Raw genomic sequence first — 23,714 nt, 5'->3', positions numbered from 1 at the left:
TTTTCATTTTTCCCTATATATATAATATTAGCTTATAACTAGCGGAATATGCGAGATTCTTCATTACATTTAATTATAAAATTTAAAAATATTAAAATCGTACTTTTCATAAGTATTATGAAATTTACTTTTTATAATTACAAGAGGAAAACTTGAATTTTGCTTAGAGGAGTGCTAGGCTTACAAACAAAAGAAAATCTTTTACAAACTGATGTGGCACAACATGATTAGGTTTTTCAAAATTTGAACTTATCTTATATTCAATTATGTTGTGTCACATAAGTTTGTAAAAGTTTTTATGTAAAATTTGTTTGTAAACATAGAACTCCTCTTTTGCTTAATCAAAAAATTAATATAATATTAGAAAAAATCTCTAATATTGTTGGTGTAATACTTATTAGATTTTAACACAAATAAAACTCAAAATTATTAACATTTGAAAAAGTACTTTAGTTGTAGAAAACAATATGTGCGAGATATTTTTGTTATAGTTTAATTTTAAAATTTAAACACATCTCTATCGAATTTTTCATTATAGGTTGTTAAAAAAAAAAAAGAAAAAAAAAAGCATTAATGTATAAGTCGCATAAAATTTTACTATCATAAGGCATTTAACTTTAATTAGTTTAATCCATATAAATTTTTTTGAAGGAAAATCATTCTTATCTCATTAATAGAGGAATCAAGAGCACTAAAACTCTTACAATAACAGAACATACGTTCTGAAAGATCCTAACCGAAGCTAAAAGATCAAAATCGTAGCTAAAAGATTACACATCAAAGACGCCAAACATCCGCTAACCTATAACTAATCTTCAGTTGGAATAACAGATCTGCGCTAAGCAGACACAAACTAATGCATAGGTAGCTCTTATTCCTCGATCCTGGGATCAAAAGGACCCCATGCCGACACACATCCTCCTGAACCCGAACGCTAGGATATCGTTCACATCTATAACCCCAGGGGTCTGGACCAAAATAACAAGCGAGGAGATCAAGAAAGAAGACATGGCCTTATTACAAGCAGCAAGAAAAACAAGAAAAATACAGGGAAAATCAAAGCAATACAACTAAAAATTTAAAAATAGGAGCACACTAGGCGGATGACAGCAGCCGGAAGAAAAGCCGATCGCATGCTTGCCGGAAACCGATGAGTAGATGGCGTTGGAAGCACATCGCGGTGGGGACGCGTGAAAAGACCCAGCAGAAATTAATCCATATAAATTAAAACATGTTAAAATCTTTGTTCCCATATGTATAGTTTAAAATGAAAAATATAAAGAAAAAAAAAATAGTGAAAAGATAACTTGGATTGTGATTATCAAAGCATTAATAGAAAGTTAGTATGAATCATTAATATTAATTATTAGTGTTATACCTATTATATTTCATAAAAATTATAAAACCCATATAATTATGAGCCTTCAAGAAAGTACATAACAAAATAATAAAAAATCTTTCAGTCAATAATGCAATCAAATAATCATCTCACATTATATTCAATCTTAATTATTTCTTAGGTGTTTTGAAGTTCCCTTTTTGTATAATAATCAAATAAAATTTTGCCTTCTCTTTCTTTCAAAAGCATAAAAAGTACTTAAAAAAATATCTGAAAATCCGAGTACATTATACAAATAAACAAAAAATCTCATAGGCAAATAGGTCCGAGGCAAATATTAAATAAGAAGCATGTTATATCGAACAACTAATGATTTTATAAACTAATGGACACTAAGCAAAAATAAGCCCCAAGATGACCGTTGTGATTTTACACTTTGGTTTGGACATTGAATATATAATTGCTTGTAAGATGCTAATCAAATAAAAAATAAACACTTTGATTTTTTTTTTTATTATTAATAAAGATTATTTTTGCTAATGAAATAAAAAATAAATACCTAATCATTATGTTGAGTAAAAATCCGACAATCTATATAATTAATAATTAATATACAATTATATATTTAAAAACAAAAAACAAAAAATAATGCAATGAAATTTTTGATTAATAATCTTTATACCTCCTAAAAAACTGGTTTTTTTATTTTTTTTATTTTTTATTAAACGACTGAACCCATGCAACTTAAATTTTTTTGAACCGGTTTTTTATTATTTTTGTTTAATAATGCAATGAAATTTTTTTCTCTTTTGTTTCTACATCCTATCATTTAGTTTATCTAATTCAACTATACCATATAATATTATGTTATATACATATTAAAGTTTTTTTTTTTTTTTGAAAAATATGGAACTTTCATTGATGAAATTTCACGAACATAAAGCACTTACATCAGTGAACATATAGTTCTGAAAAATCATAGCCAAAAGCTATGAAGGTTACAAAGTCATAAAAATGACTTCAAACTTCCGCTAACCCATGTACAATTACATTTAAGGAACATATATGTTTCGTGCAGACTAGATCTAGGACATGAGTAGCCCAAATACAAAAAAGTAAAATAAAAAACAACTAAAAACTAAAAATTCAGCCATGAGAGTTAAGCCCCCACATTGATTTACTTCATCCTCAACTCGAAGGGTAGGACAACAAATCCATCCTCAACCTGAAGGCCAGGACAAGAAAAAAAAAAAAAAAAAAAAAAAACCCCACAAGCAGCAACGGAGGAGTATGGCATCGTAGACATCCCTTCGGAAGACACGCCTTAGCCGAAAAAGACGATCAGATTTAAGGTTGAAGAGACTAGACCTGGATCTAGATCTAGATCTACAAACTAGATCTAAAGCAACTCGCCAGAATCGGAAATCGGAGGAGCCTACAAAGAAGACACCGAGCACTGAAATTCTTCTTTGTGTTGTCTAAAAGAAAAGAGAGATAAATTCTAGAGATATACATATTAAAGTGATTAAACATAATAATACATAATAATTTGATTTGTATGATTTGTTTTCTTATTTGATTTTGCCATTAATAATACTTAATTTATTGAATAAGTTATATATGCAAAACTCTTCAAATATAATTAAACGCCATTAATTACGCTAATTTAATGACCGATTTTTAAGTAAAAACCGATTCGCAAATTATGCCTTAAAAATCGGTTTAGCATTAAAATAAAAAAGTGTTTATGTCACATGTTGCAATATTAAGGCAATTCTAAGAGTGATTCTGCTATATATATATATATATATATATATATATATATATATATATATATATATATATATTGAGGTGTATTTGTAATTTGAAGTAATTAACTATGCCATATGATACGTACAGTTTGCACATGACATGTTAAACGAGAGCCATGGGATATTAATTGATTAATTTGATATGGTCATACTGTTAATTAATTGGATGGTAGGTTGATGGAGGGACCTAGCTACTTAAACTCCAAAAAATAATAAATAAATAAATAAAATAAAATAAAAAACCAAACCTGAGGACCTAATTGTTAAAATTAAAAATCTAAAGACTAAATTGAATCACATTAAAACTTAGGGACTAAATTTGATATTTTCCAAAAAAAATAAAAAATCAAGATTATGATCACAGAAGTATGTAGCCCTAGTGAACAACGGTAACATTGTACTGAACAATAGCATCACCGGTGGTGGCATTAAACCAATATGTGTGAGCGATGGCATATCCACGTGCCAACCGGAAAACCCCGGTTCCGCCTACGATAGCCATCTCACGAACCGGTTGCAGAGCCGGGTTCTTGCCAAGAAGGCTAATGGAGCTACCATTATAGATGCCATCAACGAACCCAAAGTTCAAGGCCATGATGAGAGCCAGTTCCTGCTGTCCCGCAGACCCGTATAGTCCCTGAGCCCTACCCACGAGCTTTGAATCTGGATCGGGTTTTTCAGTTAATGGGTCATCTGCGATCATGACAACGCCAAAAAGGGTTGGGGATTTGTTTGTGCCAGCGGCTTGAGCCACCCTAACAGCGCTAGGGTTCTTGCCACTCACTGTGTCATGGAAGTAGAAATGGAGGTTGGTGATCTCTGTCTCCTTCTTCTGAACCACAGATCTTGTGGCCCAGCAGCTCTCTTCTTCAACGCTTTGAGCCCATGCCACTAGGGAGAAGATCAGCATTAGCACCACACCGATCAGTTTATCCATCTGCAATATTTGTCTGTCTGAAACAGTGAAGGGAGACCTTAATTTATAGGTAGACAAAGGGATTTGACTTCAGAGGTTGTTTAACTACAAATTACAAAGGAAGAAATATGTTGAGCCACTTTTTGAGGGTGTCCACTTGTTTCTGGGACGGCCAACTTGTTTTACAAAGGAGACAGCTTGACTTCTATCCAATTTCCTTCTATTTTTGGTGGGGGAAAGTACCGACCATTGCCATGTTTGACTCCCCCAGCTGATTCACCATTCTTCTAAAATAACATTGAAGGGACAGAGAGATAACAATTCAGACATAAATGTGAATTGAGTTGAGTTTTTATAGAGAATACGCTACAAAAATCGTGTTTTTTATTGACCAACTATTTCTGACGTGTCTTTTGACGTGGTAAATTTCATCATGTCAAAAAAGATTTTGGCGTGTCACACTGTACGTTATTTTTATTTATATATTTTCTGAATTATTCGGGTTTATACCCAGATTTACATATTAACCTGATATCCAATACATTTAATATATATCCAATATACATTTAATTTATTCAATATACATTCAATTTAATACATTTAATCCAATACATTCAATATACATCCAATATCCAATACATTCAATTCAATTTAATTCAATTCAATCCATCTACATTTAAATTATCCAATACATTCAATTCAATCCAATATCGACATTTACATTATCCAATACAATCAATTCAATCCAATACATCCAATTAATCAAATACATCAAAATCCCCAATACATCAAACATATCCAATACACCCAATTAATCAAATACATCCAATTAATCCAATACATCAAACATATCCAATACATCAAATTAATCAAATACATCAAACATATCCAACCCGATTTCAAACATATCTAATACATCAAATTAATCAAATACATCCAATTAATCTAATACATCAAACATGTCCAATACATCAAATTAATCTAACACATCAAACATATCCAATACATCCAATACATCAAAATATCCAACCCCATTTCAAACATATCCAATTAATCCAATACATTAAATATATCCAATACATCAAACATATCCAATACATCTAATTAATCAAATACATCAAACATATCCAATACATCCAACCCAATACACATATAAAATTCTAATTCAATTTGCATATACATCCAATACATATGAAATTCCAACACAAATTAATTAAACAAATTCCAACACATATACTACATTCCAACACAACACAAAACAAAACAAATATATACATCGAAAATACGTTCCAACACTACAAATATCTACATCGAAAATACGTTCCAACACAACACAAAACAAATATACAATCAAACTATATCTGTTCTATCTACTACAAATATACAACACATATAAGTTCCATTTAGTCTCAACAAACATATAGTTTGATCTAACTATATACATCAACAAATAATAACAAAATATATATAAAACTTAACAAACAACGATGAGAAACCACGTGCTCAATCCAAGTCAATATAGTCATCCCCCAATGCTTAATCTGCATTACCTGCAAATGAGTTGAGAACCAATGATAATCAATAAAAAAAAATCCAAAACACAGATATACAGTGATGCAAATATACGTTAGTTCTAAAATGAACCACGAGAATAATGCGTTGCTAATTGAGACTTTTGTGGAGACACAATTCTAACAGTTAAAGTGATCGATGCGGGCTATAGTCATATTAACCGAAGAATAACAAAAACAACACAAATATAACATTACCTCTGTTGGGCGCGGATCCAGAGGTCAACGTGAGCATGGCCTCAAGCTGGTAGAAACGAGCCTCAAAGATGACATCTTTCTCTTCTATCAGAGCTTTTTGTTCTTCAATCTATTCGACCATCTTATCCATCGCACGTCTTTCATGTGTCCACACCTCTTCAAGTTTTCTAATCCTATCCGTCATCTGTGAGAATGAGGATTTCTCAGGGTTCTGCGACCGTGCCTAGGACGGTGTATAGTACGAATGTATGCTACCCCACACCGGTAGAACATTCGGACCCACCTGTTGGACCTTGCTAGCGTACTTAGGCTTATTTTCGTGCGCTTGAGCATACGCGTCATTCGGGGTCCACCGTACCATCCCTTCAGTCACGCTTGACGTCAATGCCGGGACAGTGGGTATCAATTCCTTCATCCTCTCCTGTACATTAAATAATAAGTTAGTATCTCATATAAAGAAGGTTAATCATAACTAATTTATTAAAATATATATCAGTGAGTACTTACACATCTCTCCCTGACCACATCATTTGGATAGTCACCATCCTTCTTTGTGTGTGTTGAAATGTAAGTTTGCGCTCGAGTAGGAGTAGTGCCCAAAGATAAGGTCTACATAAAAAAAAATATATATCATCAAACAAACAAAAAATTAACATAAACATACAGTTAGATACGTATATATATCTATATATATGCGGTAAATAAGACAAATACCTCTTCATATGTCGCCCAAGCAAAGCTCATCGACCCGGTGCAGTGAGGTGTGTTGTTTTTTGCTCGCAATGCCTTCATGTAGGTAGCATACTCCTACACAAATATCATTCTTAATATGTCAGCCATAATACAATTACAATTAATGAAACTACACTCGTGACCTACCTGATTCTTCGGGTCGCACCATTTATCGAACAACACATCCAAGTCGTAGGCGTCGTACTTCGAGATGGCATCTTGACCCATTCTTGCCTTCACAGAGTCAGGAGTATTGCTCGGCTGAATTTTTATAGTGTCTTTCACTAGGTGTCTCCAACTCTTCAGTTTCACGCCCATATCTTAGAACGAGATTGTACTCAGGCGGGATATAGAAGTCTGCCTGCACAAATAAAAAAAGTAAGGCGTATAATTCACGCATTAACAGCGTTTGACATAATGAAATACACATACTAAAATATAACATATATTTTAACCATACCATCAAGGCGTCCCATATATCCTCTTTCGTACGGGGCAGTACCTTCGTCCAGTCGTCCCGTAATCTAACATAATTTATGCTCCTTATGATGTTGCTGGTCGTCCTTCGGAATTTCATTTCGCTAAATTCTACGGGTTGCCACGCTTTATTGTACTCGCACACGACTTTTTGCCCGATGGGGACATCCCATGTCTTGTTCGATGGTTTAATGGTCACCACTTGAATGTGGGTGCGCCCGTCTCGACCGATACCTAACACATTAATAATTACCGATGTTAATTATTTGGAATTTAATAGTAACTACATAAGTTATATACATATTCAATATTGGTATTTGAAGCATATATACTTATTGTTCGGAGCTGGCGACTGGCCAACACTTTTGGAGCAGGGTCATCGGGCTACGAGTCATGCGTGACACCTATCCCATCATCCACGTCCACTCGTCCCTGTGTCTCGCTGTCATCCTGTTGCGATGGCTCATTGTAGTTCAAACATGTGTTCTCGTCGGGGGGGAATAACCGCTCTACATGGCCATGTGAACATATCCCTAACTCGCTCATCGTAGGCAACAGACTTGGCATATGATACTCTTGCTCCGTGTCGTATGGAGACGATTGAGACTGATACCCCATCTGAGACCTTTCCACATGTTCTAAAAGTACTGGTCTATACCCCTGGTCGTCTACTTGTGGGGACCTTCATCGTCTACTCTTTCCCATGGTACTCATATCAACCTGTAAAACACATCACACACCCAATTAATTATGTATACAATAGATAAAATATGCACTACAATTACCAATCAATGTAGAAAGAAAGAACAGAAAACAAGTCAATTAATGTGAACTACATATATAATTTTATTTTTTTGAACCACATACGATTATATCATATCTAAGTTTGATCGGACGTAGTCAATGTCATCCTGCGAATCCACTTAATTATTGCTGGTCAATAGGAGCGGCTCACATTCGTGGTAGTTGGCACATTCATTATTAGGACCTTCATTCTAACCAACGTTGTATATATTTATAGGTTTAATCCTTACAACATAAGCCCAATCAAGGTCCCTTTCATCTTCGACGTAAAAGACTTAGTCAACTTGTGACGTTAGCACATATGACTCATTAGTAATTTGCTGGCCCCAGTGGACAAGGTTTTTGAAGCTGACAAGTATTACTCCATACTCATCTACCTTATACCCCTTGTCCCTCGTGTTATCCGCCCAATCACACTTGAACAGAACGTACTTAGTCCTGTCGAAGTACTCCACCTCAATTACTTCCATTAACTTTCCATAGTACGTTTCGCCATCAACAGTCGGCACGCACACGCTGCTGTTCTATGTACTATTTCCGACGTCGAATGCAAAAGTGCGAAATAGCTTCCCGTTAACCACATATCTGTTATATTTGGTAGCTGTCTCCTTCGACCCTCTATAATGCATTACCAGTTTGTCACCTATTTTCTTCCTGTATTGATTGTCCAATCGATCGACCTGCGAGTATATTACATACAATTGACCATAAAGAAGTTAGTTTTGTTAGTTGTTATGAACCATAAGTAAATATAATCAAATTGTAATAGTTAAACATCATGGTAGTATTACGTAATCACGGTACCAATCGCAGAACAACTCATGATGTTGGGTTTTCAACTGATCTTCTGTTGTTCACCCATATCGCATGATCGCCTAAGTGTATCCATGTGCACCCTACAATACGAAATTAGTTCTATTATAATTCACAACTAAGGGTGCAAGGTGATATTGAACTTGCATTGACTATTAACACGACTTATGTCCGTAATTGAAAGAACTCATCCGAGTTAAACATAATGTATCGGTGAATCTATGTCAATGTGACACGGTCGAGGATGACTCATGTTCCCACCCCTTTGAACCATCCGAGTTACTTTGAGCCTTATTGTGAAATGTTGGTGCGTTGTTTAAATACCTCGAGCAGAACGCCACCAACTCAGTTGCTATGTAGCCCTCCGCAATGCAGCTCTTAGGAGCCGCTTTATTGCACACATTAGATTTGAACCCTCCAAGGCTCCTACATATGAACATAATTCATTCATTACAGTTAGTGATGATTTTATAATGAAGGAAAAATAAATTGATGAATAATCGTAAAGTTATTTTACCACTCTGCCGGATACATCCATCTATACTATATTGGTCCACCGAGTCAGCATTTACGGACAAGATGCATGACCATGTGAACCATTATGGTAAAAAAACTGGGGGGGGGGGGGGGAAGACCTGTTTCATCTGGCACAAAGTGATACAAATGTCACTCTCTAGTCGATCCATATCCTCTTGTGTCAATAACGTTGAATATAGGCCCCCTAAAGAATGCAGACATCCCAACAAGTGGTCTAACCACGTTACCTAGCAGTGATCCACACAATGCAATAGGGAGAAGTTGTTGCATAATAACATGACTGTCATGGCTCTTCAAACTGGATATCGTACGATCATTAAGTTGTACATATCGAAAAATGTTCGAGGCATATCCGTCTAACACCCTTACATTTAGAAGCACTTTCAAAAAATGTGTTTTCTCGTCCTAAGACATTATGTGGCAAGTTGGGGGCATATATGTTTGACTATCTTTGCCCATGTACGGATGAAGTGTATGTCGCAACCCCATTTCTTGCAAGTTTGTACGGGTTTGGAAGTTGTCATTTTTTCTTGAAATGTTCAGTATTGTACCAAGTATGTTGTCCATCACATTTTTCTCAATGTGCATAACATCAAGGTTGTGCCGTAATAAATTATCTTTCCAATACGGCAACCTAAAGAAAACACTTTTCTTCTTCCATAATACATTAGCAGTCTATCATCCTCTTTCTGTAGCCCACTTTTCTTCCGCTTCTTGTTTTTTTTCTTATTATCTGTCTTTGCCTTACCGGCATTCTCATCCCTAAATGCCATCTCTTCTAATTGTCTAAGGATTTCATCTCCACTTGGCACATCGGGGGCACATTCTAGTTCTTGCTTGCAATCAAATGTTTTTTTGTTCCTTCTCCATGGATGATTTTGGGGCAAGTATCGCATGTGCCCCATATAACAAGATTTCTTATTGTGTTTTAACCTTCTGGACCTTGTCGAGTGCATACAGCAGGGACATGCCTTCTCACCCCTGTTAGGCCACCCGGACAAATTTGTGTATGCTGGGAAGTCATTAATTGTCCACATCAACTGCGCTTGCAACACAAAGTTTTTTTTTCTTAGAGACGTCAAATGTGCGTACACCTACAGTCCATAGTTCCTGTAACTCCTCAATTAAAGGTTGAAGGTAGACATCTATATCCATTCCAGGTGACTTTGGGCCCGAGATAATCAGGAATAGTATAAATGACATTTGTTTCATGCACGTCAAAGGAGGCAAGTTGTACGGTACAATCATTACAGGCTAAGTGATGTGGAATGTGCTCATGTTCCCAAATGGATTAAATCCAACCAAGGTTAGTCCAAGCCTAACGTTCTTGCTGTCCACTAAAAAGTCTGGATGTAAATTGTCGAATGCCTTCCATGCTTCACCATCGGCCGGATGCCTCAATATACCATCCTTAGTTTGGCCTTTTGCATGTCATCTCATATAGGGGACAGTATGTTCTGACATAAACAGCCTTTATAGTCGTGGTATGAGTGAAAACCACCGCAGCACCTTGACCGAGCATTTCTTATTCAATGATATGGGTTGACCATCCTCATCTAAATGAATTTCATCCTTCCACTTAGATACTCCACAAATGGTACATGAATCTAAATCCTTATTGTTCTTCTAGAATAACATACAATCATTACGACATGCTGGGATCTTCTCATACCCAAGTCCCATATCCCTTACAAACTTTTTCGCCTCATATATATTAGCTGGCAAAGCTTCATCACTCGCAGACAGCAACTGATTGATGAATTCAAGGAAAAATGAGAATATCGCGTTACTAAGTTCGCCAATGCATTTCAAGTTGTACAAATATACAGTAGTACTAAGCTTGCTATGTTTGGTCCCATCATGAAGTGGCTTCTCTGCCTTTTTAAGCAAGTTGTAGTATTTTAGTACGTTACCTTCAGCGGCTTCTTCATTCATAGTTTCTTCATTCTCCTACACCACTACTTGAGGCTCACAATTGTTTTCCATGACACCGTGCATGCCGAATAGATCATGCAACATTGCATGCATGTTTTCACCTTGTTCTGTGCTTATACTCGCATCTGTGATCGTGGTAGTCAAATTAGAGATTGCTACAGGTGACCGTACAGGCTTCTCACCGTGATAATACCAATTTCTGTATGCAATCATTATTCCTTTACCCTCTGTCAAGTGGTCAAATACGAAACCTGGTGGGTGACGCTGCTTATTATGACACGACTTACAGGGGTAGTAAATTTTTCCATTAGGGATTGTACAGTTCATAACTACGAAGTCCACGAATAATCTACACCCGTCTCTGTACTCCCTCGTACCTCTAGACTTTGTCATCCAACTCTTGTCCATAGCTTTAGTTACTAGAACCATAATTGAATAAAATAAATCTAAGTTAGTTAGTTGTTATTGTTTTTAGTGTATTTTTTTAATTACATCGTTTCAATTTTTTTTTTTAACAAATAAACATAGACATTTAGTTTTAATTACAACATCTACATAATCTAAATTTGCAAAACCTAAACAAAATTAAGGATATTAAAATGCATTTGTTATACATGGGGACCCTAGATAAAATAGATCTAGCCAGCTAGCTAGGTTATTTGTTGTTATTATTATTATTATTTTCGTTTGTTATGACATTTACATAATCTAAATTTGTAAGATCTAAATGAATTTTTTATATATGGGGACCCTAGATAAAATAGATCTAGCTAGATAGTTTTTTTTTTTTTGGTTTATTATAACATTTATGCATTTGTTATATATGGGAACCATAGATAAAATAAATCCAGCTAGCTATGTTATTTGTTTTCTTTTTTTTTTTCTTTGTTTTTTTTTTTTTTCCTTTTAACATTTACATATTTATTCTAAATTTTCAAAATCTAAACAAAAATTAAAGTCTAAAATGGATATGCATTTGTTATTTGTTGTTGTTGTTGTTGTTTTTTTTTTTTTTTTTTTTTTTTTTTTGGTTTTAAGCAAGTTTTGAGGTTTATTGGTTTTGATAACGTGCATTTGCAAAACCTACACAAAATTTAGGTCTAAATCTAAATGCAAAAACCTGCACAAAAAAACCTAATTTCAAAAAATTTACGTACGTAATTTTGCATGCATGCATGTATGCAAATACATTAAACAATATTCCCACCATATATCTCAAACAAATAAATTAATTTGCTAATATAACTACATCAATAATATATAATAATATACACTGTAAATTATATATATATATACCTAATTTGGAGAGGTTGGAACACGTGAGAGGCCGGAGAATCGCCGGAGGGAGAGCTCGTGACGGGCGGAGGGAGGAGCGGTGGTGACGGTTGGTGAGAGAGACAATGGCTGGTAGCGAGCTAGCTAGTAAGAGAGAGAACGCTGGTGAGAGAAAGAAATGTGGAGGGGTGGGCTGTGAAAAAAAAGTGGCGGAGGGGAGGGTTGTGGCGCACGCGGGGGAGAGAAAGAAAGAGAGGGAGGAAAAAAAAAAAAAAAAAAGGAGGAGAACCCAACTAGCAACTGGATTCGCGCCTTCCCGAGGAACTTCTTGACATGTCAACACAGGACACTTCAAGAAGTTCTTGACGTGCCACATGTGGCACGTCAAGAATTATAAGCTTGTATTTTATTATATTTTATATTTTATGTTCACATCTCTTATAATATATACTTTCCTCCTCCCATATTTTGTTTCTTTATTCACTTTTAATATGTTTTTTCGTGGTCCAAGTTCTTCCTTTCTCCTTGCCTTATATTGAAAGAATATAATTTTTTTTTAAAAGAAAATACTACATTCACTCTCATTTTATAAGGTTAAGTATTTAAATTATTTTATTATTAACATATATTTTAATTGCATAACAGCTATATATATATATATGAGGAGTGCTACATATCCCAAATTTTCTTCCCAAAAGTTAGTTCTCAAATGATGTGTCACAATTTTATGATGTGTCCACATGTGACACATCAAGAAATTATTGAAAGATAAATTTTTAAATTTTGAATTTATATCATTTTTTTTTCTTATATAACACATTATAAATACAATATATTTAAAACTAATTAGAGAACAAATAAATTAATATTCTAGATATACAGATAATAAAATCCATTTTTTCGTGAGGACTCAATAATTCACTCACTGAGAATCAGATCGAGCTTCCAGGCATTTCCACTGTAGGATTAATGAACAATTGAGATAAGTGAAGGACTCGCCGAACACATATTTTGTGTTGGCTGGGTTCATGTGAGGTTTGCGGGTCTTATAAAAATAAATGTATTATGTATGTCCTATTTTTAAAAAAATTAATATGGCTATCATATTAATATTACTAGAATGATTTATGCATGATAATATCATATCATATTAATATGGCTATCATTTCATTTCATATTAATATTAATGAAATGTTTGATTTATGCATGATAATATTAATTTATACAATACATATACACCAATTAAAATTAATTTACTACCTAATTAATTATACAATAATAATATGCATGATAATAATTTTTTGACGTGTGGAATAATGGCACGTCAAAATTTTTTGACGTGTTGAAATCTGCCACGTTAATAAATACTTTATTGATGTGTTTATTTAGCCACGTCAAAAATTATTAACGTGACAAACATGAGTTACTGTTTGCCACGTCAATATAGTCCCTGATTTTTGTAGTGATATTTGCCCAAATAAATCTTAGATAGCTCGCATATTTATTGAATCATGTGAACTCTGTAAAGGCCGTCACATAATCACATTTGTTATCTACAAAAATTGTTGAAAATTCGGATCCATTGAAGGATTGACCTTTACAATTGTTAGGGATATTTCCCGTCCCTGTGACAATAGAGGAATAAACGAACCTTGGAGAACAAACTTGGGCCACAAATCAGCCCAAGCGATTAAGATAGCTCATGCAGGTCAGGGTTCCGGGAGCCAGATGCTCAGGAGGTCGATTCACCCGAAAACTAAACTACATTATATACCAAGACAAGTGTTTACGAAGGCCCAGAAGCAAACTCACCCGGGATAGTGACTAGTGAGATCACTTACACTCGAGGGTACTCACCCGGACTACAAGAACCCAGCGCAAAACCAACAACAGGTTATGGAGTAGGTAACAGACGAGGAATAAAAGTCCTCACTTTGAATTATAAAAACATGGGTTACACAGACTTATGCAGCACACGTGATAGAGGTCTCCCCCACTAATTCCTTTTGCCTCGTAGGGATTATTTTATTAACCCTAGACCTTGTTGTATTATTTATTAAACAAATAGATCAATGGGTAATGAGCTGGAAAAAGCAATACCCAGGCACAGGAGGGACGCTATAAAAAGGAGAAATAAGAACGATAGAGGGACGACCAGAAAAGAAGAGAGAAAGCTTAAGAGAAAGTATACTGAGGAAAAGAGAGAACTTTGAGAGTCTATGTTGTAACCTTGTCAATATTTTTAGTAAGATCATAACAAGTCGTAGATAGTGGACGTAGGCTCATTTGGAGCTGAACCACTCTAACTCTTGTATTGTGTTTGATTGTTCCTATCATCATTTGTATTTCGTAATACCATCATCACGACTCAAAGGCCAACTTAGGCCCATCTCAAAAACCCAACCCACAAGCAAGCATGCAGTGACCCATCATACGGATACTGTTTTCAAGGTCTTTTTCGCATACGACCGAAAATTTCAACAACAATCATTAATTTATTCATTGTAAGAGCCAACAGTGGAATTTAACTATAGAAAACAAACAAAAACAAAAAAAATTGAAAACACATTATAAGTGTTTTATAAATTGAACTGAATGAATTCAACCATAACTTAACCCGTTTAGTAATTTCTGGGTGTGCATTATTATTAATTGAGTGGACATGGTTCAATGGAGCATAATATATATATATATATATATATTATCCTGTTTCATATAAGGGGTTAAAATAAACATAAGGTAAGGTTAATATTATTCTTATTTTTGCAGCAAGCATATATACATACCAGCTTCCTTACACATGTAGGTCCATGATTTGTAGATATCAATAGAAGTCAAAAAACTTAGAGAATAGATGCTGTTACAGTACAAGTGCCTTAAACTGCAATTTTAGGAGGCTTCCTTATCTTAGTGGCTTGCTCAAAGCCATATGCAATCTCAATTAGGTTTGGCTCCGAACCTTTTACTCCTCCAAAGCAAATGCCAAATGGAGTCCCCTCAGAGTCAAATCCTGCAGGAACAATTATTCCTGGAAAACCCCCAACTGCGAGGATAGTAGAAACCCTATTTCCAGGAGTCACCAAGGCGTCTAGCTTTTTCTTTATCATCAACTTGAGGAAACCATCTTTAGTCAATCTAGTTAAATTTGCCAGCGCAGCCTTCTCTGCCTTTCCAATCCCATTTGTTGCCTGGGCTTGAATGAAAAGGTCTTGCCCATATTCATCTATCTTCTCCTGCATTGGTCACCATTGACTCTTGGTCATGTCAATCACTTTTTTAAAAAAATGATTTTGACAAATAGCTTCGTGAATTTTAAAAGGTGATCAATTACGCCTTGAGGTAAAAAAAAAAATTAGTTTACGTCATTACAAAAGTTGACAGAATTTGTTAATGTGTCACATTAGCATGAGTTAGGGTCAACTAGAAGGGTGACTAAACCGTCCAATGGCCACGGTACGGCCACCTTCTTTTTTTTTTGTTGCTATTGGGGGGTCGCCGAATCACACCCATGGCCTCAGCCAACCCATTAGTACATTAAGGAATTCTTTCAACTATTCTAATGACATAGACTAATTTATTACCTTTTAAAACTCAAGGAGCTAGCTATTTGTCAAAACTTCAAACCACATGGACAAAAAATGCATTTATTGGATGAAATATGTTGATGTCAGTCACATATGGACATACACAGAACAATGCTAAGATGCAGAGAACGTGAGCTCAATATATAGACTCACCAATTTTGCATTTTTCTTGTTGAATGCAATCGCATCAGCCAAGGAACGAATTGGGGAAGCCACTAGCTCACTCAAATATGAATTCAAGGATATTTTGAACTCAGCCAGCATTGCTGTATTTTCACTGCTCGAGGTATAGTATTCATGAAGATTGGCTATTTCCAGATTGTCTACCAAAACTGCACCTCGTTCCCTAAATTTGCACCAAGTATTTGTATGAGTTCTCTAACATACATTTGGTTGATGAATGATGAGCCTGTCTCTACCTACATGGCATACGAGAATTAAGCATGTTTGGTTACCTTAAAGTGTTAAGATGTTGCTCAACAGTTCGATTCAAAATAGCATCATTGCCGAAATTGTAGAAGTCTCTCACTATCCCCAGCCTCTTTCCTCGGAGCCCATCAGCCTTAAGAAATTGAGCATAGCCCCCTTCTGGAATGTACTGTGAAGTTTCAATTGTTGCATTGTCGTTGGAGTCGATGCCTGCAATGGCATCAAGAACATAAACGGCATCTGATACTGTCCTACAAATGGGTCTGCACTTGTATTAAGTACCACATAAACCGTCATGTTAGTTTGTAGGAATTTGTACTCAATCAATTAAGCCTTAAAAAGGCAATAGAAAATTGAAGTTCCAATTGGTGTAAATGTTATTTAAACATCACATAGTGCAATTCCAAAACTTTGGACAAAGATTGAATTTTGTGAAAATTATTATGTACATGATAACCTACCCCACACTGTCCTGTCTTGGGGAGATTGGTATGACACCTGCTCGACTAGTGAGACCGACTGTTGGTTTGATGCCCACCACCAAGTTTCTATTGGACGGAGACAAAATAGAGCCATCAGTCTCGGTCCCCACCGCAACTGCAACCATATTTGCCGCTACTGATATTGCCGATCCACTGCTAGACCCCAAAGGATCTTCCATTGTATAAGGACCCTGCACAGCTCGCAAATCATAGTCTTAGTTTCTCGGAACTTCTGATACCAAGCTTTATAATTTTACTTTTTATTGGTATCCTCAACTAGATTTGGTAATAAACTGATAGGACTGAGTTTGGTTGAGATGGATTTGTAAATATGGAAAGGGGTTTTATTGAAATGGTATTCCATATATGGTAGCCTGGTAGGAGTTCACCGGCATACAATATATTTGATCAAATGACTCAATGAATCTTCCTTTATGCTACTGACTACAATTCTAAAGATAAAGGCATAATAATCCTACTGATACAAATAATCCCAAACAACATGATAAGAATAAACTCTAACAATCTTTACCCCCAACGAAGATTACACTAATACAAGTACTAGGTATTAGGCCTGCTACTCCTGCAGTTAGCACCAAAAAAAAAAAAAAAAGTGTCCAAGGACGACACTGCCTGATCTCTCAGCAACTATTGCCGCTTATCACCAGCCAACTACGGCATTTCTCCAATTGTTTGTCTTTCTCTCACAGCCTAGCTTTTAGCCACCTTCCTCCTTTCTCACATCTCTCTTTCTCTCTTATCTATTTCACTTCCCATCTCCTCCAATATGTAACGCCCCACCCCAATGACACAATATTATCCGTTTTTGATTCCCCAAACCAGACTTTCTAGACCCATCCTGATACTACTCTCGCATAAGCATACTAAACCGTAGAGTTCTAATAGGTTCATGACCATCATGGCTTTAAAAGGTGTTATCTCAAGAAGGATGTGAGTAAACATATAAACACATCTCCATTCCTATACCCAGCACGCCACACAATAGGTTTAGAAATTGCTTCTCCCTTCCAAATACATCCCAATCACATCTTACTAAAAGACAATACAATGAAATTTTGCGATGAAAAAAAGTTAGAAATTGCTGCCCTATAGTGTGCTCTGTGCATATGTGCAGTGAAGAAAAGTTCAGTCCCTCTTGCTCTATCAATTCTCCTCCAGCATATAATTTACCTGATCCCAGCCATAATTTCTTAAAAGAACATGTTAAAATAATTGAAAGAACAAAGATTAATCTTAATATTCTAGTCTCACCTTTCCTTGCCCACCTCTGCCGCTCCAACCATTGGGAGCATTGTTCGACCTAAAATTAGACCACTCGCTCAAGCTGGCCTTCCCCAATATGATGGCCCCGGCGTTCCTCAACTTGGTCGCCACGCCCGCATCCCGTGGGACACCTGAGCCGAGCAGCGCGTACGAACCGGCGGTGGTGTTCAGCTTATCCTTGGTTGCAATGTTATCTTTGAGCAAAATAGGGATGCCGTGCAAGGGAGAAGAGAGCGAGATGGGCGCGTGAGAATAACGCTCGTGGTCCGCTTTATCAGCTTGCAAAAGTGCGTCTGGGTTCACCTCTAAGACCCCCTTAAGGATCGGGTTTAGCCTGTCGATTTCTTTAAGGTAGAACTCAACGAGTCTCCTGGAGGTGAGTTGGTTTTGCTTGAAAGCGAGCTGGATATCATCCACGGTGGCTTCTCTGAGGGATACTTCCATGGCCATTGATGGGTTGGGTCCCGGACGATAATCTGGGTAGAAGAATCAGTAGCAGGGATGAGCAGGGAGAGAAGGAGAGTTGTTACTTCTTGGTACCCATCATCCATGGATGCCACGGCTAGAATTTCTTACGAATTTCTTTTACAAAAGTCAACATTTTCTTTTAAAATCATAAAATGGCCCCTCAAACACCATTTCGGCTGGAAAATATTTTCAGCAAAATGATTGGATGAAAACTTTTGTTTTTTTTTGGCATCTGACATGAGCGACAGCGGCCAAAAAGGCAAGTAACTTTTTGGGCAAACTCTGGTGGCGGATTCCTTCGACCGCATATAAACGGCCGGTGATCTCGAGCGAGTAGCAACAAAGAATAAACTGCGATGCGATAGTGTAAAAAGGTAAAGCTAAAACTCATAAAAAATTAAAAAATTAAAAGTATTTATTGTTAAAAAGAAAAACCAATTTATGAAAATTAAAGAAAGTTTTTCGTTAATCTAAAATATTTTTAATTTGACCACCATTTTCAGTAATACTAAAAAAAAAAAAAAATTACGTCAAAACAAAACATTATACAATTTAAATAGGAAGCAAATAATATGTAGCAAATTTTGAAAAAAGTAAATAAAAGAAACCGAAATGGTTTTAGCTTTGGTATTGTAAAGAAGTTGCATCTTATTGTAAATTTTTCACCGGTTTAAATTTAATTTCACTATAAAATAAAATTTTTTCCTATAAGGGTGAAATTTAGTAACCACCTTTTTACCCCTATAGAAGAGCCTTGCATGAAGCAATTATCTAGTTGCTTGATTACATTGTAGATTCTGTCTTGTTTTTGTATACAAGACACATACAATCATGGCCGGCCCAATGTATTTGGAAGCTTTAGGCAAAACTTTAAATTGTGCCTTATTTTTTAAAATTTAAATATTAATTAAATAATATGTATTTTAATGTTGCAGACTTGCAGGAGATCTTTACCTAATAAATACCGATTCCACACTTAGTGATTTTTTGTTTGAGACTAAAATTACCATTTTGCCCTTACTCTTTGTTCTTTATACTTAAATTAAGCAGGATTATTTTTGTCTTTCAGCTTTTTCGTAGATTGCAAAATAACTGTTTTAACCTTTTTGAAATGTGAAAAGTTGAACATTTTAACCTTTTGTGAGTGGCTGGATTTTTACAAAATAATCACAATAGACAAATCTGTGAGATTCTCAGATTTTTTTTTCTGTTCTTACTTTATAGAGGACCTCCATATTATAAACAAATAATATTATTTTTTTCTTTTTAAAACATGTTGACTATTGAAGGCCTCGTGGCCGTTGTGCAAAAGACCTCCATATATATATATATATATATTATTTTTTTAAAGCATGTTGAAAGCCTCAAAAAAGCATGTTGGGGCCTTGATATTATAAGCAAATAATAATATTTTTCTTAGAACATGTTGAGGGCCTCAAGAAAACATGTTGAGAGCCTTTATGCAAAATTTGTTTGGCCTTATTAAAAAATATTTTGAGCCTTAAAAAAAAAATTTTTAGGCCTTAGAAATCTGGGGCTCTAAGCGGTTGGGCCGGCCCTGCATACAAATCCAAGGGAATTGGGGTTAAATGCATCAATTTGGTTATAACAGTCGACTGATCACTTCCTAGGTTCTTGCAAGAACAATGCAATAATTAGAACGGTCTATTTGTTTTCGAGTAATGTTAAAAGTTTTTTCTATATCACTTAAAAAACGATATGACTTTTAAAATTATCATTAGATTGATAATTGATATGTGATTCTTCATTTCCTTGTTAAAGTTTTCCTTACTCCGAAAAAAGGGTTTTTTTTTTTTTTTTTTTTTTTTTTCACTTGCCTAGTTTTGTTTTTAAAATTCTTTTTCATATTTTGAAAGGGGTTAAAATAAACATAAGGTAATATTAATATTATTCTTATTTACTTGCAGCCGACAGATAGCAGCTTTCATACATAATAGATGTTGTTGCAGTACAAGTGCCTTAAACTTTAATTTTAGGAGGCTTCCTTATCTTAGTGGCTTGCTCAAATCCATATGCGATCTCAATTAGCTTTGGCTCCCAACCTTTTAGTCCTCCAAAGCAAATGCCGAATGGTGTCCCCTTAGAGTCAAATCCTGCAGGAACAATTATTCCTGGAAAACCCCCAGCTGCGAGGAGAGGAGGAACAATATTATCAGGAGTCACCAAGGCGTCTAGATTGTTCTTTATCATCAACTTGTGGAAACCCTCCTTACTCCGTCTGGTTAAATTTGCCAAAGCAATCTTCTCTACCTTTCCAATCCCATTTGTTGCCTGGGCTTCTATGAAAAGGTCTTGCCCATACTCCTCTATCTTCTCCTGCATTGGTCACCATTGAGTCTTCTTGGTTATGTCAACCACATTTGTATTTTTTTTTTTTTTTGGCAAATAGCTCACTGAATTTAAAAAGTGATCAATCACTCCTTAGAATAAGAAAAAATAAATAAATTAGTTCCCGTTGTTAGAAAAGTTGACAAAATCCGTTAATTTGTCATGTATGCACGAATTAAGCTGACTAGAGAGGTGACCAAATCATCCCATGGCCCCTCTTTTTTTTTTCTTGATGCCATTTGGGGTGGCTACTCTATGGGGTCGCCGAACCACCCCCAATGGCCTCCTGGTCTCAACCAAACCCATTTAGCACATTTTGTCAACTCTTTTAACGTTAGGGACTAGTCAGTCACATATGGGCATGATACACAGAACAATGCTAAGATGCAGAGAAATTGAGCTCATTATATAGACTCACCAGTTTTGCTTTTTTCTTGTTGAAGGCAATCGCATCAGCCAAGGAACGAATTGGGGAAGCCACTAGCTCACTCAAATATGCATTCAAGGATATTTTGAACTCAGCCGCCAATAATATATTTTCACTGCTCGAGGTATAGTATTCAAGAAGATTGGCTATTTTCAGATTGTCTACCAAAACTGCACCCCGATGCCTAAATTTGCAGGAAGTATTTGTATATGAGTTCTCAAACATACGTTTGGTAAATGAGCTTGTCTCTAGTAAGCTACATGGCATAAGGGATTAATTAAGCATGCATGTTTGGTTACCTTAAAGTGTCAAGATGTTGCTCCACAGTTCGATTCAAAATAGTATCAGTGCCGATGGCTAAATCGTTTAAGTCTCTCACTATTCCCAGCCTCTTTCCTCGGAGCCCATCAGCCTTAAGAAATTGTGCATAGCCACCTTTTGGAATGTACTGTGATGTTTCAATTGTTGCATTGTCGTTGTAGTCTATGCCTGCAATGGCATCAAGAACATAAACGGCATCCGATACTGTCCTACAAATAGGCCTGCATGATAAGAGTCATGTAAACGATCAAGAATTGATCTGTAGTGCCCCTAACAACACTGAATCAATTAAAGCTTAAATGTTATTTGAACATCAAATAGTGCAATTCCAAAACTTTGGAAAAAGATTTAATTTTGTGAAAAATACTATGCACGTGATAACCTACCCCACACTGTCCTGTCTTGGGGAGATTGGTACGACACCTGCTCGACTAGTGAGGCCGAGCGTTGGTTTGATACCCACCACCAAGTTTCTACTGGACGGAGCCAAAATAGAGCCATCAGTCTCGGTCCCCACCGCAACTGCAGCCATATTTGCCGCTACTGATATTGCCGATCCACTGCTAGACCCCAAAGGATCTCCCATTGTATAAGGATCCTGCACACCTCGAAAATCAGAGTCTTAGTTTCTTGGAACTTTTGATACCAAGCTCTATATTTTTACTGTTAATTGCTATCCTCAACAAGAATTTGGTAATAAACTGATAGGATTCTACTGGGTTTGGTTGATAGGTTGAGATCGATTCGTAAAAATGGAAAGGAGTTTTATTGAAATGGTACTCCACTTAGGGTAGGAGTTCCCCATCATACAAGGTATTTGATTAAATGTCCTCGTTTAATATAAAAAAGCTGCTGTGACTACAATTCTAATGATAAAACATAATCCTACTTATACGAATAATCCCAAACAACATGATAAGAATAAATGACACTAATCCAAGTACTTAGGATTAGACTTCCTGCTCCAGCTGTTACGGTTCTCATCATACTAACTAAAAAAGGGGTAATTGCTTCTCCCTTCCAAATACATACCAATAACATCTTACTAAAAGACAATACAATGTCTGCTATCACATTGGCACTACATCAATGAGTGAGGTAGGTGAGAAGAACCGAAGCTAAAAGAACCAGTGGAAGTACTGTGTTAATTAAGAAGATAATTTAAGAACTAGCTGTTTTGACTGCATTGAGGCAAAACTTCAGGTTATATGTATAAAAGCATATCATTTATCTGATCCCAGCCATAATTTATTAAAAAACATCTTTAAAAAATAAAAAATAAAACAAACAAACAAACAAAGAAAAAAACCAAGATTAAATCTTAATATTCTAGACCCACCTTTCCTTGCCCACCTCTGCCGCTCCAACCATTGGGTGCCCTGTTCGACCTAAAATAAGACCACTCGCTCAAGCTTGCCTTCCCCAATATGATAGCCCCAGCTTTCCTCAACTTGGCCGCCACGCCCGCATCCCGTGGCACAACTGAGCCGAGCAGCGCGTACGAGCCGGCGGTGGTGTTCAGCTTATCCTTGGTTGCAATGTTATCTTTGAGCAAAATAGGGATGCCGTGCAAGGGAGAGAGTGAGATGGGCGCGTGAGAATGACGCTCCTGATCAGCTTTATCAGCTTGGAAAAGCGCGTCTGGGTTCACCTCTAAGACCCCCTTGAGGGTCGGGTTTAGCCTCTCGATTTCTTTAAGGTAGAACTCAACGAGTTTCCTGGAGGTGAGCTGGTTTTGCTTGAAAGCGTGCTGGATATCGTGCACGGTGGCTTCTCTGAGTGATGACAAGCGGCCATGGCGATGGCCCTTGATGGCTTGCGCCCCGGAGAATAACGTGGCGAGAAGAATCAGGAGCAGTGATGATAAGAGAGAGGAGGAGAGTTGTGACTTCTTGGTAGTACCCATGGAAGTCGTGGCTACCATGATTCACTTAGTCAAATCACAGCTGATACCTGAAGGAA

General features: G+C 36.1%; 3 protein-coding genes across 3 annotated transcripts; all 3 read right to left on the bottom strand.

Moving 5' to 3' along the window:
* Positions 1–3,526: 3,526 nt before the first annotated feature.
* On the bottom strand, positions 3,527–4,087 carry LOC132167977 (dirigent protein 23-like). Its single transcript, XM_059579035.2, has one exon. The coding sequence runs from the start codon at positions 4,085–4,087 to the stop codon at positions 3,527–3,529; it is 561 nt and encodes a 186-aa protein (XP_059435018.2).
* An 11,050-nt stretch (positions 4,088–15,137) lies between these two features.
* Positions 15,138–18,978, bottom strand: LOC132174505 (putative amidase At4g34880). Its single transcript, XM_059586154.2, has 5 exons — positions 18,176–18,978; positions 16,883–17,094; positions 16,448–16,684; positions 16,146–16,338; positions 15,138–15,641 (listed from the first exon to the last, which is right to left on the bottom strand). Exons 1-5 carry the CDS (start codon positions 18,635–18,637, stop codon positions 15,285–15,287), a joined length of 1,461 nt encoding a protein of 486 aa, XP_059442137.2. The 5' UTR covers positions 18,638–18,978; the 3' UTR covers positions 15,138–15,284.
* Positions 18,979–20,541: 1,563 nt separating this feature from the next.
* LOC132174515 (putative amidase At4g34880) lies at positions 20,542–23,714 on the bottom strand. Its single transcript, XM_059586161.2, has 5 exons — positions 23,092–23,714; positions 22,139–22,350; positions 21,731–21,973; positions 21,423–21,615; positions 20,542–20,992 (listed from the first exon to the last, which is right to left on the bottom strand). Exons 1-5 carry the CDS (start codon positions 23,674–23,676, stop codon positions 20,636–20,638), a joined length of 1,590 nt encoding a protein of 529 aa, XP_059442144.2. The 5' UTR covers positions 23,677–23,714; the 3' UTR covers positions 20,542–20,635.

The sequence above is a fragment of the Corylus avellana genome, chromosome 2 (assembly GCF_965113065.1).
Source record: "Corylus avellana chromosome 2, dhCorAvel1.hap1.2, whole genome shotgun sequence".
NCBI classification, from domain to species: domain Eukaryota; kingdom Viridiplantae; phylum Streptophyta; class Magnoliopsida; order Fagales; family Betulaceae; genus Corylus; species Corylus avellana.
This window is presented reverse-complemented; position numbering and strand designations above follow the sequence as displayed.